The following is a 17,660-nucleotide window of genomic DNA, read 5'->3' on the forward strand; positions in this document are numbered from 1 at the left end:
GCTTTTGAAAATGCCCCCTTGCGCCACGCATTGGCCCATCTGTGAATCTCTCATAGATCTCTACTGGATGCCAGGTGGACATCAGGCTGACACTGAATATTACAAGGCCCAGCACCAGACCTCCAGCATGGGCAGTTAGTGTGTCTAGGAAGCAGCGCCACCCGTAAGTCAGACTGAAAACAGCCACTAGAATTCCACAACCAATTTGATTCAGAGAAATAAAAGTTCTTCAGTGTTTGCTATAGTTAAGGAAATGGACTTCTGGAAAAAAGACATTCACTGAGATAAGGGGGAAAATCATATCTATTTACTTTTACTTACAAGAAGCTAGGGGGACCCCAAAACCAATCCCCAAACCATTATATAGCTAGAGAAATTCATCTTATGTTTAGGTATTTAACCTGAGAAAAATCCTTCCAAAGCTAGGATCAACATTCTTCAATCATGTCTTGTCGTGAAATGATCAGTACTTAGAAAGGTAACTGACTGCTCATGTCCAACATCGTAACAATTTGTCAATACTGCTTACATTTTATATGAATCTAATTGTAAAAAATTCACAAGAGACTCTTTCCTGCCATAGAAGCTATTTAGCTAGGTTCCAGATACACTGATGACTACCATGTGTGTTAGGGGAGAGAGGAAGTGATGTATCAATGACACAGATTACCTACTAAAAGAGAAGAGAAGGGCTACCATTCCCACAGACCTCACAGCGGATGCCACATGCAGATCCACCTGTTCCTCCATAAGAGGGGCGATGGGTGGCTTCTCAGTGGCTCTGGGAGGCTCACAGTTCAAAGCCAGCCCAGGCAGTAAGTCCACAAGCAGAGATTGAAGGTACCAGGATGGCTGGGCCAGAAAAGTCCACAAGACCCCTCCTCCTCAGAGGGAAGCTACATGTGGTAATAATAAGCCTAAAAAAGGCAAACTGCAGTTTAGGCATGTTCGATCAAAAGAAGCAAAACCCTATCCTAGGAAACCAAGGCTGGAGCATGGCTGCAGTGGAAAAGCACCAGACTAGCAAGCCTGAGGACTGAGTTCAAACCCAATGCAATGCCACTCTACACACACACACACACACACACTCACACACACACATCACACACACTCACACACACACACATCACGCACACACACACACACACACACACAGAGCCTGTGGATGTCGCTGAGCGGCAGAGAAGTCTCTGCTTGTAGTAGGCCCTGGATCCTTCCTCAATGATCACTTCAAGAACAATGGGAGGAAACATGTGTCTGCTTGTGAGAGGATGCAAGACTTCATGATGCAAGAAGAGGGGGAGAGGCAAGCACTGAAGGGAGGACTCCTGGAAGAAGCCGAGACTGGCCTCACATCACGCCAGAGTTACCACACAAGAATCTGTAAGAGAACAGACGGTCCATTTCTGTCTAACCCCTTCCAGAGTGCAATCCGTGCAAGTCTGAGTGCGCAAGGAAAAGAGAGATGGTTAGAGAGCGTCTGGGAGGCTGCAGCTGGTCTTTCCAGCCACCAGGACTTCTTAGGACAGGCATATTTACCTGTAATGGATTATCTGCAGTGACTCAAAGCTGGCTTCAGCAGCAAGTTTGAAAACAGGAATGAAAGTAGGGAGTATCAGATCTTGTGATGGAAGAATGGATGTGAAAAAAATAGAGCAACTTTTATTAAGGCTTTATTACTTTAAAAGGGGACTGTTCATTCTAGTGTCATGCTGATCAACTTCTAGGGGCTAAGTTTGATCAACTTCTAGTAATTTACTTACTTATCTAAGGAAAGATTTCAAGCAATGTCATAGCTATTTTTTACTCATCTCCAGGAAGAGCCCAATGTCCAATGATGGTTTTTAAATGGTTTCAAACATTGCTCATTGAAGCAAAATGTAAGATTTCTAAATATTTTATTTGAGTTCTTGTCACCTGTATGAAAGAAGCAACTTAGCCCCACCTTATCTGATGCCTGGAGAGTTTTAAAGCCATCACTGAGAGACAAGCAGGCAATTCAACTCATTTTTTCTGTCTTGTCCTTATAAATCAAGTAACAAAGGAGCCATTTCTTTGCCTCCAAATCAAGTAAGTGGCCAGAGTGCAGATGCACTCCAAGTTTTACATACAGGTCAGTGGAGGAAGCGATCCCCGATGGTGAGTAATGTTGTAATGGCATTCATATCTCTTGTTATTCTGAGTTCTATAGTTTTTCTCAGGACACAACCACAAAGTATCTAACCCATCACTGGACTGTCACGGGATCTTAGCTAAAACATTTCAAGGCTTTTGGCATATGGTAAGTGCTCTGCAGTATTAGCTATTATTATCAAAATAATGACTGCATTTCAGAAAAAATAGCAAATATAAAAAGTATTAGCAACTAGAAAGAAAGCCACCATCTCACCTCATTCTTTTTACTTATATAGATTTTGTTTACATGTACAGACACATAGGTTTCTGAGCCTATGCTAAGTTTTATGCAACTTTCAGGATGTTTTGTCAATTACAATCACTGCCTAAAAAGAAAATTAAAAAGAAATAATAACCAAATATATCCATACATTGACCGTAATTTACTATAGGCCATACTAAGCATACACTAAAAAAATAAAAAATAAAAATGAAAAACAACCTGAGTCAAAGGCAGGCAATGAAGGAAAAAATCCAGACATCAGAGAAACACTCCCAAAATAACAAATGTAAAATAACACAGGGGAGCAGAGCTGAGGAGACCGCGACACGTGGAGGGGACTGCAATGCAGACATCAGGGTTCAGAGAAACACCCCCAAAATAACAAATGTAAAATAACACAGGGGAGCAGAGCTGAGGAGACCGCGACACGTGGAGGGGACTGCAATGCAGAGTGGGTGCTGAGGCCCGTCTCTAACTAACATAATTTAGGTCAAATGAAGGCATTTTGGTTTTGAGGATCTCTGGTGTATAAGCTAGCATGAGAGGCCTGTCCCCACCCACCCACGTGGACAGGACACGCAGGCAGGGGAGGCGGCACGCACACCCCCAATGCATCCCTGGCTCTCGGGCAACAAAAGGAGAGGACTGGACAAACCTGCTGGAAAGGTCGAGTCTGGGCCTGCCTGAGAAGACGGTGCTGTTGCTGCTGCTGCAGAAGCTTCATCTGTATGAACTGCTGCTGGGAAGTGAGCCCGTGAAGGGTGAGGGGCTGCGTCACGGCGCCCGAGCGCCGCTGGAGCATGTAGGACAGCGCTTGCTTGGTGCTGGCTGGCACAATGGAGCCCGCGGGGTCCAACCTGGAGCCTCCTACAGCAGCACCAGAGTGGAGAGGTCGCTAAGCATGGTAAAGCAATCAGGTGTCCCTATTTTACCAAAACACAGGCACTTCACCTTCGCAGGAGGGAGTCTAATACTGTACACAATGCAACTTCACAAATGCCCTACTTCAGGTGAGAAAATGAGGAGCTGCCATAATTTGGCAGTTATATGAATTTCAAATCATCTAAGGCTATTGGGAATATATTACTGGCATAAAACACACTGCTTTTGTTGAGCACGGGTGGCTCACGCCTGTCATCCTAGCTACTCAGGAGGCTGAGATCTGAGGATCACGGTTCCCCAGCCCAGGCAAGGACAGTCCATGAGACTCTTATCTCCAATTAACCACCAGAAAACTGGAAGCGGTGCTGTGGCTCAAGTGGTAGAGCGCTCACCTTGAGCAAAAGAGCTCAGGGACAGTGCCCAGGCCCAGAATTTAAACCCCACAACTGACAAAAACAAAAACAAACAAAAACAAAAACAAAAAAAAGCCCACATTGCTTTCATGGCATATTTTGACAGGAGTCCTGAGCCAGACATAGAAACTCTCGTGATTTTAAACAAATCTGAAGCACATGTTATTTAAGCTTCATTCCCAGGACATAATAAAATGTATCTCTTGCAGTAGAAAAGCATAAAAGTAGTTTTACTTGAATTTCTTGGAAACTTCAAATATCATAAATCTAAAGAGAAAATACTTTTTGAAAGCTGGAAATCAATTAAAACACAGACATTGATTATACTGTTATTTAAGAAAACAAAGGAAATCCTTAGCATCTCTGGATACAGATTTGATTACGTGCCTTCATGGGTTAGAATGTATTCTTTTTAGCATAGCTGTGACTCAAAGTGGTAGAGTGCTAGCCTTGAGCAAAAAAGCTCAGGGACAGAGCCCAGGCCCTGAGTTCAAGTTCCACAACTGAAAAAAAAGTATTTTTTCACCAATTGCTGGCTTCACAGTATCTGCCAACTCTGATGTACAGAGAAGAACTCTCCATAAATACCTCACCCACACCTTACCCTTTCATAAAGAGCAGTTCATAGGACAGACAGCTGACCACATGGTTACCCTACATTACTTCAGACTCAGCACCAGAGGCAGCCTAAGTCAGAGCCACCCACAGAGACCGTGTGGGAGACGACGAGGGATCGAGAGGTGGGCGGCCCGACCACACTATGCTCACGGTCCATTCACAGAAAGAGAACAGAAATGTGATAGGTCAGTCAGTTTTATTGTTTGGGTTTTTTAAACTGTATTTTTTTTGTCTTTTCTTTTTTGGTACTGGGGATCGAACCCAGGACATTGCACTTGCTAGGCAAGCACTTTGCCACTGAGCTACATCCCAGCCCTCAGTTTCTTTTAATGTTCACAATTCTTCTACAGTCTTTACCTCTGAAGAAATATAAGGTTATGAAATCTTTCTATGCTGCCCAGGATGGCTTCAAACTCCTAGGCTCAGCCTCCAGAGTATCTAAGACTACAGAAGTGCCCTGCTGCACCTGGCTGAATCTTATTCAGAAGGAAAGATACTTTGAGTGAAGGGAATTGCTGAAATGTCAGCTGAGCTCTCAAAGTCTCAAGTTTTGTAACGCTCTCAGGGTGAAAGCAAAGAGAACCTCATCTAAGAGTGACCTAACTGCGTTTTTGTTACATACCTGGAGTAAGAGACTGGTTCTGAAGGAAGAAGGCAGGCTGAGGGGGCTGGCCCACGAGGTTGTAACCCCACACGGTTGGCGGTGCGTGGTGCATCACTTGGGAGGAAATGGGTGAGTAATTAGGAGGTGCTCGGTATATGTTGCTCTGTGGATACTCCTTCAACATAAAGATTAAAAACAAAGTTTGAATCGACATATCCCACACTAATGAATTATTTGAGCTACTTCCTATGTCTGTGTATAAGGTTGTTTTTGTAAAGGGGAGAGGGGAAGTGAACACAGGAGTCAGACCTTTTCCTTTACTTGAGTGCAGCTCAGTAGCAGGACATCTGCCTCTCATGCACAAGCCTCACAGTAAAAACCAAATCAACCCAAACCAAAAAGAAACCACTTATCTTGCAGTGGCCACAGAGGAAAAATATCTTCTGTCAGTTCTTTAAAAAATTAAAAATGCACTCAGAATGCCAATACTGAGCAAGACTAACTACAAGCACCTTCCTTGATAAGGTTCTTGATAATCACCTCAGAAGGCCGTCCCCAGGGTCTTGGGGCTTCGAGGACATCTGTATCAGAAAGGCCCACAATGCTTCGGGACTGCTTTCTGCCTAGAAAGCACCTTACTGGAGTCTTTCTACTGCCCTTCCACACAGGTGGGCGCCATGTTCCCTGCCATTTTACACAAGGGTAATATGCCACTGAGAGAAGGTGTAGAAAATAAGCTGAATTTGGAGCTTCTGGTGGTGTCTGAGATGAACAGAAGCCAATTCACATGGGCTTCTGTGAGGTTAGAGCTGCTGGTATCTGAAAAGAACAGAACCTGTTTGCACGGGCTGGCAGATTAGTACCCCAGATCAGCAGGAGGCTCAGTAGGGACCACACTGAACAAGCTTTCGAGGTGGAGGAACTTGAGCAGAAGGTAACCAAGAGGCGCTGACACATGAGCACAGGCTATCAGGGAGGAACAGAGAAGTCTTGGTTTTGACACAGGTAAGTTACCCTCAGATGTCTGAACACAAGTCCTTCTTATGCTGTGCAGTAAAAATTCCCCTGGATTTTGTAGAAGGTTACTTCAAATGCTCAAGTATTTATCACTAGAAAGAAATCCTAAGTACCACATCTTACGTTCCAAAAATCATTTATAAATTATAATTCGATACATTTCTCAGGGTGTGGAGAAATCCCGGCAGCTTGACCTTGAGGCCTCGCACTTGCTAGGCAGATGAACGGCAACTCAAGCCCCACCACACTCGCTTCCGTTTACTTTTCATGTAGGGTAGGATTTATGCCCAGGATTGGCATCTGACTATGATCTTCCTACCTCTGCCTCCCAAGTAGCTGGGACTACAGGTATGTACCACCATATCTAGCCCTGTTTCTGATATTTGAAAGAAAACGTCATCATTGGTAAGGAATATGAGGTAGAAAGCAAGAAAGACAGCATTTACAATTAGGTCTACTTATCTCTCATAAAATCTAATATGGAAAAGAAGCAGAAGTGCAAGAGAGCAAGATAATAGGAAAATAAGGAATCTCTAGATCACCATATTGGGCATCATATATAAATTAACACAGGGAAAAAGAAAAGAGTTTTGTTATGTTAATGTATTGCAAATTTTGTCAACTACCCAAAATTATAGGATTTGATATTTCAAAAAATTAAGGTTTCAAACCTGGGAAATGATGAGGCACTGAGATTTAACCCAGAATTATCTACGAGAAGCAGCTCTTGGTGTATTTGTGAAAGTTTTAACATGGAATTATTTCAGTGAAATGGAGTTTGGATAAGGAAATGGCAGTTAGTGGCTCTGAGAAGCAGTTCAAGTGGAGGGGGAACCCAACTCAGTCCACCTGTTATGTTGTGCCATCCAGTTAAATGTCACAGAAACGAGCGAGCAAGAGCTGTCTCAGAGCTGACGGACGTGGGGACACAGGGCCAGTAGGGAGTCACCCTCGCTGCTAACGAGCTTACGGACTTCCAGGGACGTGGGGACACAGGGCCAGTAGTGAGTCTCACCCTCGCTGCTAACGAGCTTACGGAGTTCCAGGGACATGGGGACACAGGGCCAGTAGTGAGTCTCACCCTCGCTGCTAACCAGCTTATGGACTTCCAGGGACGTGGGGACACAGGGCCAGTAGTGAGTCTCACCCTCGCTGCTAACGAGCTTACGGAGTTCCAGGGACGTGGGGACACAGGGCCAGTAGTGAGTCTCACCCTCGCTGCTAACCAGCTTATGGACTTCCAGGGACGTGGGGACACAGGGCCAGTAGTGAGTCTCACCCTCGCTGCTAACCAGCTTATGGACTTCCAGGGACGTGGGGTCACAGGGCCAGTAGTGAGTCTCACCCTCGCTGATAACCAGCTTAAGGACTTCCAGGGACGTGGGGACAGGGGACCAGTAGTGAGTCTCACCCTCGCTGCTAACGAGCGTATGGACTTCCAGGCCCCCCTCGCTCCTAACGCGCCACGCTCTCCTGGCTCCCTACTCACATCCATGCGCGAGCCGCACTTGGTCTTGCGCTTCCTGCCCTTTGTCTTCTTTTCTTCATCGGCTGCGTTTTTCCCGGGATCTGGCAGCTCAGCTGGTTTCCTTTCTGGTTCCTGAGACACGGGAGATGTGGGCTCCTCCTCTTCCTCCTCGGGAGGCAGGGGCAGCGGCTCCAGGTAGTAGCTCCGGGGCTTGGGCGTGGGGTGTGTGTGGTACAGAAGGAGGTGGTGCTGCTCCTCGTATCTGATTACTCTTCGATCCACACGGACAGTCCCAAACCAGGCCCAGGAGAGAGGAGTTGGGTTCTTCTGGCCCTCAAACAAGTCCCATGGGGACACTTTCTGCTTGGTAGAGACCTGGAGCCCCTGGGGTAAGACGGTACGTGGTGAGAATGTGTTCAGATCTTGCCTTGAATCACAGGCAGCCTGCTTAAGACCTAGCACTCAGCACCCCAGACTGCAGAGCTAGGTCACTCACAGGAAGGCAGTGCCTACGATTCAGACCTTCATGTTCAGCTCTGCAGTTCTTTGCTTGCTACACATAAGCAACACAAGTAGTCTATGTTGCTTACAATCCATTTTTCATTTATCTTTTCAAAGAAGAATCTTTTTAAATAAAGAATACTGAAAAGCTAGTCTTACTAATACAAATTATAATCAGTAATCTATTTTCTATGTTTGAGACAATATAAAACTTAAGAGCCAAAACACTCTTGGCCCCTAAGTGGTTTCCTATTAACTTCAATCCAAACCTGCATGGACTTGATTCAACATGGAGACCTTTCACATACTTCACAAGCCAGATTATCATCATCATCATCATCATCTATTTTTAAATTGGGTGCCAGTGCTAGGGCCTGAGCTCAGGGTCTGGGTGCTGTCCCCCTGAGCTCTTGTGTTCAAGGCTAGTGCTCTACCACTTGAGCCATGGCTCCACTTGCAGATTTTCTGGTATCTTAGTGGTGATAACAGACTCATGGAGTTTTCTCCCCTGGCTTGGCTGGTTTGAACCATGATCTTCAGACCTCAGCTTCCTGCGTAGCTAGGATTACAGTGAACATCCTGTGACCGGCCATAAGCCAGATTCTTAACAAAGCAACAGGATGACAGAATTACATTACAGAAGCAATTATAGAAGTCTTTCCAGTCCAGCTTGTCTCTACTAACTCCAGAAGAACACAATTCTGTTTCTGAGTTATGTTAAATAAGAAATTCAACATTATTTGTTAGTGTCTCTTAGAACATTTCCTAGTGTATCAAGTTAAATATATTTCTCCTCAAAAACAAGCATTCAGTCAGTCTACAAGATGAGAACCCTCCTTGTTCTTCTTATCTACACGTAATCTGCCACTGATGGCTTCTTCCAACACCAAGGTTCAATTAATTTCCCTTAATATGTGTCTTGAGACGAAATCATTTTCTAGGTATAAAGACCACATTACCACCAAATGGATTCTACAAGTCCCACTGCTAGAGAACTGAAACACAACTTGACCTGACCCTAGCTTTTTCCTTTGTAGAACTACATTAGAACTGGGCACACAGGCTTCTCTGATTGATCGCAGCATTAAGTCACATTCTTCTACATTTTCTAGTGTCCCCAATGCTCTCTACCATGACATACAAATCTTATTGCACTGTGGTTTCCTATTTCCTCTAGAAAGTAGGATGTTAGGAGCTCCATTTTTATTTCTGTGATTGTATAATGTCTGATTGCCTAATGTCCATTGAAAGAACATCTGACCAATTTTGTTCTCTTTTAGAGAACTTTCTTCAAAACAATGTCCTGAACCACTAAGGAAGATCCTGTCTCAAAATGCAAAAACACGTAAGTATTAAGTAATTTTTACTTGAAATAGCTTATTAGCACAAGACACTATTTATCAATAAATTCTTTCTTGCATAAAGATACAGTACTTCCAATTATGAAATAAAATCAGAACTGGCCTTTGCTTTCATTTTCTTAAACTTTAGTTTCTCCTTGGTGGATTTCAGAAATTTATTTAGATTTAGGTAAAGATTTTAAATGAGTATCTTACAAAATATGATGTTTACCATAGTGCATAACAAAAATACCCCCTAAATTTTTTAAGGAACTATAACGTTGAGATGTTTTATGTACTTTCTAGGAAGATTAAAAAATTACTTCATTTCTGTAAGTAAGATGTATTTATGTATGAGACAAACATTTATACTTGCCTGTTTTTTATCGATAGAGTCAAATCCAGCAATTTTGTTTCCTTTTGTGTCGATCAAAGAACCCATAGGCTCACAAGTGATGACATCACATGTCTGTTTTGGCAAAGGTAGCAACTGTTGAACTTTATCAATGCTTTCTGACCGCTTGTCTCCAAGCTCTTTCTATAAAAACAGAGAAAGAAAAGAGGAGAGGGAGAGGAGAGAGACAGGAGAGGGAGAGGGAAGGAAGTGGGGAGGAAGGAGAAAGGGAAAGGGAGGGAGAAATAAAATGGCAACTCATATAAATTACAGTGAAGGCAAAAGTTAACAGGAAGGAAGTTCCTTCATAAACAGTTCCTTCTTCATAGCTAGCATGTTCTTTAACCCTGAAATATGCCATGGAACAGTTCCAAATCAGTACCATGTTTCATTTCTTCTATTCAAGTAGAAAACAGAAGACAGACAAAGGCAGTCTTGTTGCACAACATCACAGAGCTGAAATGACAAACATTCATGCTAGCATTTGGGAGCCGAAGGCAGGAGCTGCAGCAGAGAACACACTCTCGCACCCAGGGGCGGACCACAAGGTAACCATCCGTTATTTTATTGACAAAGTTGTCAGATACGTTTCTTTCCTTCCTTGTACTGTGTGTTTATAGTTTATGTCAAAGAGAGTTAGTCAAATAAATCAGATGTTCAAATATTAATCGATGCTGATTGTTTAACTACATGAGCAAGTCCAAGCATGGATTAATCCTAAATCTTATTTTGGCATTTTGGTTAAGTTTTGATAATGAAATATTTCTAAAATAACTTAAAAATTAGACATGCTCTGCAAATAAAATTTTAAGAATCTATAGATTCTCGTGACACGCTTGTAACTTTGGGGCCTGGCAATAATTAGCAATCACATCACTTTATGTTGAATGTGTAAGCATTTAAATTACTGAGTAATAATTTAAGAGAAAATGCATTCATTAGACAAGAAACCCACAACCACCTTGAATGTATACCACAAGCTGGTCACAACTTACTTTCAGTTTCTTCACCAGGTTCATGTATGCTCGTTTATTCTCTTCAGACCCCCCTGGGGATGCGTTTGATAGATCAGAGGCTAACGTCCCATTGATTAGGACACCCAGCATGTCAAGAACTGTGGTGAATAATTCGCTAAGAGGCAAAACAAAACAACAGTTTTAGTCCTAAAAGGAACGAAGCTATGCTTAACTGCTTTGGAAGACACAGAACTTTACTGGCACTAGGGTGTGGCAGCATCTGTCCTCAGGACATCAGCGTGTGGGGGTGTGGGGTGAGCACATACTTGTTAGTGTGCATGTCCACGGCTCCCGAGGTGATTATCTGCAGAAACAGGAGGGCCCAGTCCGTGGTCCACTGAGCACTCCTCTGCACGGTGTCGAACATGCCTCCCACCTATCACACAAACACAGCCCAGAGTCTGTATTCCGAAAGAGAGAGAACGCCACACCCACCACATCACACCCACCACACCCACCAGCCAGGTCACGCCCACGCCACCCACCACGCCACGCCCACGCCACCACCACCCCACCACATCACACCCACCACGCCACGCCCACTCCACCCACCACGCCACACCCACTACACCACCACCCCACCACATCACACCCACTACACTACCACATCACACCCACTACACTACCACATCACACCCACCACCCCACATCACACCCACTACCCCGCCAGATCACACCCACATCACACCCACTACCCCACCACATCACACCCACTACCCCACATCACACCCACTACCCCACCACATCACACCCACCACACCACCACATCACACCCACCACATTACACCCACTACCCCACCACGTTACAACCACAGATTGTCATTAGTTGAAAAAAGAAAGGTTTCTATACTCTGCTTATTATGAATTACTCTGTTGTTTTTCTCAGTTATGAGTTTATCACTATTTTGTGTTACTTCAGCATTTGTTTGGTCAAAAACTGAATGAAGATCAATAATGAGCATGGACACTCATAATATTAGATTTCTTTCCTTTGTCTCTCATGATATTCAGTTTATAATGTAATTGCAATTACATTAAATCTGATCACTGTCCAAACTATGTGATCCAATTGTCTGCAGCTGCCATGTTTAATCTAAGCGTGTGGTGATAACACCTTTGAAAACACCTGCTAACCCAGAAGCAGTGCTTCTGAACTCAGGCCGCCGGCTCCTAGGTGTGGGGCCTAGGCTAACAGTCAAGTCAAGATACCAGGCAAGTGCCACTGGCGGTGCTGTCGGGGTTAGCGCAGTGGGAAAGGACAGGTCCAAGGTGCCACTGGCGGTGCTGTCGGGGTTAGCGCAGCGGGAAAGGACAAGTCCAAGGAATGCACCATGTTTGAGAAGTGAATGATCCCCATCAAACAGCCTTGTGAAATTGGTGTTGGTGATCAATGTAATAGAAAGTCACAATTCTGAGTTGAAGGATTTTATGGCTTTTAAATTCATCTGGTGAAAACTAACATATCCCGAAGTAGCAGTTTTTCTACAACACCTCTAAGCACAAACTAAGAGAAAGAGACCTTTGTTAAAGAAAACAAATACTGCTTCAAACTTTGATTACTGTCTAGAACTTGACCCAGACAGGAAGGAAGGTGGCAGGGAGTGCAGAGAGTTGAAGGAAAGGGGAAGCAGTCGCTGAGGCCTGCTGTCCACGCTGCCCGCAGCCCAGCTGGACCTGGAGCGCCTTCCCATTACAGGAAGCACACGAAGCACCCTACCAGATTTAAGCGGAGCTGCAAGGCCTCGTGCACCGCCTGCCGCGCCTTTATGTCAGCCTGGTCGCGCTCTTCCCTCCAGTTACTTAAGATCTGAAAGCAGAAAAGAGAAAAAGAAAGGGAGAAACCAGACCCTTTCTCTCTGAAAACGGCTCTTATTTCCTCACAAAAAGGTCAGCGGAACTGTTCCTGACAGCCCCAAACAATGTTTTAGCTTTCACAAAGTAACAAAGAAAGCTTAATAAAATTCTAGTTTTCCTCCTCTTTCATGAGCAGAGAATCTGTTGATACAGACAGTATCATTAAGCCTGGGGAAATGCCTTAGAAGGCTATTAAACATTAACAAAAAAAGTTAACTACACTATTTAATTGGTCTTATGAAGACAAATACTGGGGACATAGAATGAGAATTTCGCATGGGTCCCAGGCTGTATTTTCAGGGACCTGCTGAGTGCCCAGAGTTGCATTCCACTGGAGAGGAGAGCTTGCTATCAGACACTTCTCCTTTGATGAAGTCCAGGGATGGTACTTTGGGCGACGTGTCATTATCAACGTGCAAACTGCACTGTCTTCTCATCTCCTCTCTGATCAGACCTGTCTGGGGAAGGGAAAGTTTACTGGGGAAAGGAAAGCCCCAAGTGGACTACACCCAGAGTCAGAAGCCAGACATGAGCCCACAAACCACGAGAACTCTGTCATGCTCTGAAGATAGCGGCTAAGGAGAACCATCTCAAATGAGTCACAGGACGCTTCACGTTCTGGAGAAGGCAGCGGCATTAGGTTTGCACTTGCACCCGAGCCAGCCTTCTAGCCCGTTTTGCTTTCGCTGTTCTCACGCTTCTTTGTCTGTGACTGTGGTCCTCTGCCCATGCCGCTCCCATGAAGCTGAGAGTGCAGACATGTGAGAAGTAACATTCTAACAGATGACCTGTCAGTGCCAATGGTGGGAAGACAGACTTTCCAAAGCTATGGGCAAGACACAGGCACCTCTCAAGGGTGAACACTGACAAGCTCACAAGGAGGCTGTGTAGTAGTCGTGGGAAAGATAAAAGTGAACACACTGCAGACGGGACCCAGGGCAGGGCGAGGGGTAGAGAGTGACAGAGAACACGGACTTACACCCACACAGTGACCGAAACGGACCGGGAAACAAAAAGCAGGCTAGGCTGGCATCTGACAAGAACCTCTTCCAGCCAACAGCGAGGCTTCGAGGGTGCGGCTCCCACCCCTGTGGCGGCAGTGGATTCCATGGGGCGTAACTGGCGCCGTGGTGGAGAGCGGTCAACGCCAGGAGTCCAAACAACTCGTACAGATTTATTAGCCCCCATTTCAAAGTGTTCGCTGCTTCCTGGGATTTCAGCTCAGGCCCTCAGCACGAGCTGAGCAGGAGCTCTACCACGGAGCCATACTTCACCAGCTTTCCCCACTGGTTATTTGACCAGAGTGCATACCTGAACCTTGATCTTATTTTATACTTCCCACGGTAGCTGGGATGGCAGGTGTATGTCCCCCCTCCCCCACCTTCCCGACTGGGCTCTTCTGTTGAGATGGAGTCTGGCAGACTTATCTGCTCAGTTGGTCGGGAACCATCAGCCAGAGTGGCAGGTGCCTGCACTGCGCTCAGCTGCTGGATGTTCTAGAAGTGCCTTCTGTGAATGTCCAGGCTTGGCATGAACTGTGATCTCAACCATTCAAGTAGCCAAGACTGCAGCTGTGGACCACCAGAACTCGACCCAGACCTTGTGAATTTTATTTTGACATAAATATAAGGAGCTTAGACACTGGAGGTGTAGGTGATTCGTATTTCAGAAGCAGAACTATATTTCACATGAGTAGCTATGTGGAGAAAAGAGCTCCTAGATCCAGCAGTGAGAGATGACAAAGAGAACCGAGCAGGACTCAGTATCCTTGTTCGTGTCCACCCACTGGCACACAGGAGAAGACCTGGTACCGTAAAACACACTGCCACGAGGCAGGGCTCACTGCTCAGCCAACCTGGCCACTGCTCTTGATTCACACTCAAAACTTTCTGAGTCATTTAGTTTCTAGGCAGTACATAAACAGTGTCCCAAACAGATATCCAAAGAGCCATGGTGGCTGAAAAAGCCATATCCAAACTCTTGAGGAATACGTTAAAATGACTCCTGGTGCAGCCAGCGAGCTGGTATCAGAGCCACGGCAGACCCATACAAATACAGTCCTGAACCCACCCAGCTCAGGCCAGGCCAGGCTGCTGGGGTGCAGGGGTCACAGGGGTCACAGAGGTCTCAGACTGTCTTCTCCAGAGGGCAGCAGCACACGGCCTGCCCCAAAGTTCTTGCCACTATGCACATCTTAATGGGCATGTCTATCTACCTTGTCACGTGGGTCACTGATGCTGTAACACTGTGAACCTGTGAGTGGTACTTGTGGCAGGCGCTCTGAGGAACACCAGGTGGGAGAAGAGGGCGTGGGTTACAGCGCCCAGCATCTACTGAAACCATGGTGCATCCTTATTCGTTAAAGCACCAGCACGTCGTCAGGGAGACGCTGGCTGCACCTCACCTGGTTCACTTGATTCTGCAGCGACGTCAGAAGGCCTTCCCGCTGCTCGTCCTGCCCCTTGAGGCAGGTGAGGACCAGGGAGAGGAACGGCTGCTGGCTCAGGAGAGACATGCTGCAAGGGAAGCGGCCACGGCAGATCAGTCAGGAAGAGCTAGCCGTCACCGCGTCTTCACTCACTCATATTTACTTCACTATTAAATGAAGGGTCAGGAAGAGCTAGCCATCACCGCGTCTTCACTCACTCATATTTATTTCACTATTAAATGAAGGGTCAGGAAGAGCTAGCCGTCACCACGTCTTCACTCACTCATATTTACTTCACTATTAAATGAAGGGTCAGGAAGAGCTAGCCGTCACCGCATCTTCACTCACTCATATTTATTTCACTATTAAATGAAGGGAAGGGCAGAAAATAGTGACAAGCAAGGGAGCACAGATTAAAACCCAGGCAAGGCTTCTCAATATCTAGGTGGGCTGTACTGCCCCGGAAGGCACTGGCAGCCATGTGGGTGCACGCCGCACGGCAGCGCGCCCCCGAGGGGGAGAGCACCGCACTTGCAGCATTTTAAATTTTTCATAAGAAAACAGATTAGCTTATATATGGAATAAAGTGAAAATTAAGAAAAGTTTCACTTTAAACTTTGATTTTAAAATTCAGAAAACATGCCTCTTAACAGTGTTGATTCTTTGGGGGCTGGCTTTCCTTTTTAGCATACTTTCTTTTTCTTTTTTGCAAGTCATGGGGCTTAAACTCAGGGCCTGGGCACTGTCCCTGAGCTTTTTCTGCTCAAGGCGAACACTGTATCACTTGAGCCACAGCACCACTTCCAGCCTTTTTGTAGAAGTTTATTGGAGTTGAGCATCTCCAGACTTTTCTGCTCAGGCTGGCTTCAAACTGCAGTCCTCAGATCTTAGCCTCCTGAGTAGTTAGGATTACTGGTGTGAGCCCCTAGCACCTGGCTTCAACACATTTTCTTAAGACCAAACAGGACTAGCCACAAGGTTGGAGGACTGTAAGAGTGGGATTCGTGCTAGAAGCCCCTAGGGTCCAGGCTCTTCGACAACCCACAGCTTCCACTGATAAAGGGGCTTCAAGATATTTGACAAGAGCCAGGAATGTGAGGTAGAAATCTGGAGGATCCAAGTTAAGCCAGCCTAGGCAAAAATTTATTCTCATCAAGTCAGCAATGGGAGGGAGGGAATGAGAGGGAAAGGGGGAACAGTTTACACTAAACAAAAGGAAAAAATGTACGTATCACCTGATGTAGAAGAAATAGAATATTGTCAAAGCTCATAGAATTCACAAACATTATAGACCACGATAATGACAATTTGCCTTGTGAAGCTTAAAATGTGTTTGTGACTTTAAGTATCACTATCCCACAATACTGTGAAATTTATGAAATCACTTAATCTCAATAAAAAACTATTAAAATTTATTCTCAACAAATAAGCCAACCTAACAGTACATGCCCGTAATCCCAGGTACTTGAGAATTTGAGAAACGTAGGTCGGAGGACAAATGGTCTGAGGACCCCTGCTCCCCAAGATCCTACCTGGAAATTAACTAGGACAAAAGAAGGCTAGGCTGGGGGCATGGCTCAAGTGTTGGAGCACACGAGGCCCTGGGTGCCATCCCCAGTACTAACTACAAAAGAGAAAAAAGACAAAGAAGATAGACATTTGGAAAAATTTCTAGTTTCATTGGCATTTAAATAAAGTATCATCAATTAAAGACCAACTGACCAAACAAGCGCTAGAGGGAAAAAAATCTACATGTGGGCTCCAGACCAAAGTATTTCAGTCAGCTTACAATATACAGGCACTGGCCTTTAGTAAGAGGCCAGCAAAGATGGTGTTAACCGGGGGACAAGACACCTGCCTGTTCTGAATTCTTAGAAAATGGAAGACATGATTACTTTTCCCCTTTACCCCAAAGATGCTAAATTCATAGTGTGATATCTGTTCCTCAGAAATGCTACTTTTTAAAAATTATTTAAAACCTTTAAGGGCAAGCTAGGCGCTAGTGGCTCACGCCTGTAATCCTATCTACTCAGGAGGCTGAGATCTGAGGATCGCCATTCTAAGCCAGCCTGGGCAGAAAAGTCCATGAGATTCTTATCTCCAATGAACCACCAGAAAGTGATGCTGTAGCTCAAGTGATAGAGCGCTCGCCTTGAGCTGAAGAGCTGAGGGACAGTGCCCAGACCCAGAATTCAGGCCCTATGACTGGCAAAAGCAAGCAAGCAAGCAAACAACAACAACAACAAAAACCCAAACCTTTAAGGGTATAAAATTAACTAAGAAAATATTAGTTTGGGTTGCTTAGAAAGAGTACTAAATGGAAATGTCAGTAACTATTACAGGGCCTAGCATTCCAAAATTTCAATTTTACATGTTTTAAACATGAATATTACCTATCAAGAACTAGAAATAACTAAAACTAACTGTGGGTGTTGTGGCTTAATGATCCAGCACCTGCCTGATAGTGTGAACCCCGCGCCAGCACCCCTCACCAGACACAGAATGTCCTGGCTACCACGACCACTGTCCATTCATCTGAAGTCAAGGTGCTTTTAAAGGCTCAACCATGACTTAGACTCACAGGGAGAACTGAGAGCCAATGCACTTATGAGACTGGGAGCCCATATGTTAAGTATTACCACATGGTACTGGTAGCCGGGGTACTAAGTATTACCACATGGACCTGGGAGCCGGGGTACTAAGTATTACCACATGGACCTGGGAGCC

At 45.2% G+C, this 17,660-nt stretch overlaps 2 protein-coding genes across 2 annotated transcripts in view; one reads left to right on the plus strand and one right to left on the minus strand.

Annotated features, from left to right (window-relative positions):
• The window catches only part of Med12l (mediator complex subunit 12-like), a 196,917-nt gene that overhangs the window by 27,244 nt on the left and 152,013 nt on the right, over nucleotides 1-17,660 (minus strand). The window contains exons 30-37 of the mRNA XM_013029865.1: nucleotides 14,910-15,021; nucleotides 12,369-12,458; nucleotides 10,918-11,027; nucleotides 10,631-10,766; nucleotides 9,618-9,779; nucleotides 7,422-7,784; nucleotides 4,934-5,090; nucleotides 3,054-3,265 (exon numbers count right to left, since the gene is read on the minus strand). Of these exons, the coding sequence (XP_012885319.1) occupies nucleotides 3,054-3,265; nucleotides 4,934-5,090; nucleotides 7,422-7,784; nucleotides 9,618-9,779; nucleotides 10,631-10,766; nucleotides 10,918-11,027; nucleotides 12,369-12,458; nucleotides 14,910-15,021 (1,342 nt within the window). The remainder of the gene's footprint in view (nucleotides 1-3,053; nucleotides 3,266-4,933; nucleotides 5,091-7,421; nucleotides 7,785-9,617; nucleotides 9,780-10,630; nucleotides 10,767-10,917; nucleotides 11,028-12,368; nucleotides 12,459-14,909; nucleotides 15,022-17,660) is intronic.
• P2ry12 (purinergic receptor P2Y, G-protein coupled, 12) overlaps nucleotides 9,181-17,660 on the plus strand; it is a 50,310-nt gene continuing 41,830 nt past the window's right edge. The window contains exons 1-2 of the mRNA XM_013029912.1: nucleotides 9,181-9,246; nucleotides 10,045-10,183. The gene's annotated coding sequence lies outside the window, so the exon portion shown is untranslated. The remainder of the gene's footprint in view (nucleotides 9,247-10,044; nucleotides 10,184-17,660) is intronic.

The sequence above is a fragment of the Dipodomys ordii genome, unplaced genomic scaffold (genome assembly GCF_000151885.1).
Source record: "Dipodomys ordii isolate 6190 unplaced genomic scaffold, Dord_2.0 Scaffold124, whole genome shotgun sequence".
NCBI classification, from domain to species: domain Eukaryota; kingdom Metazoa; phylum Chordata; class Mammalia; order Rodentia; family Heteromyidae; genus Dipodomys; species Dipodomys ordii.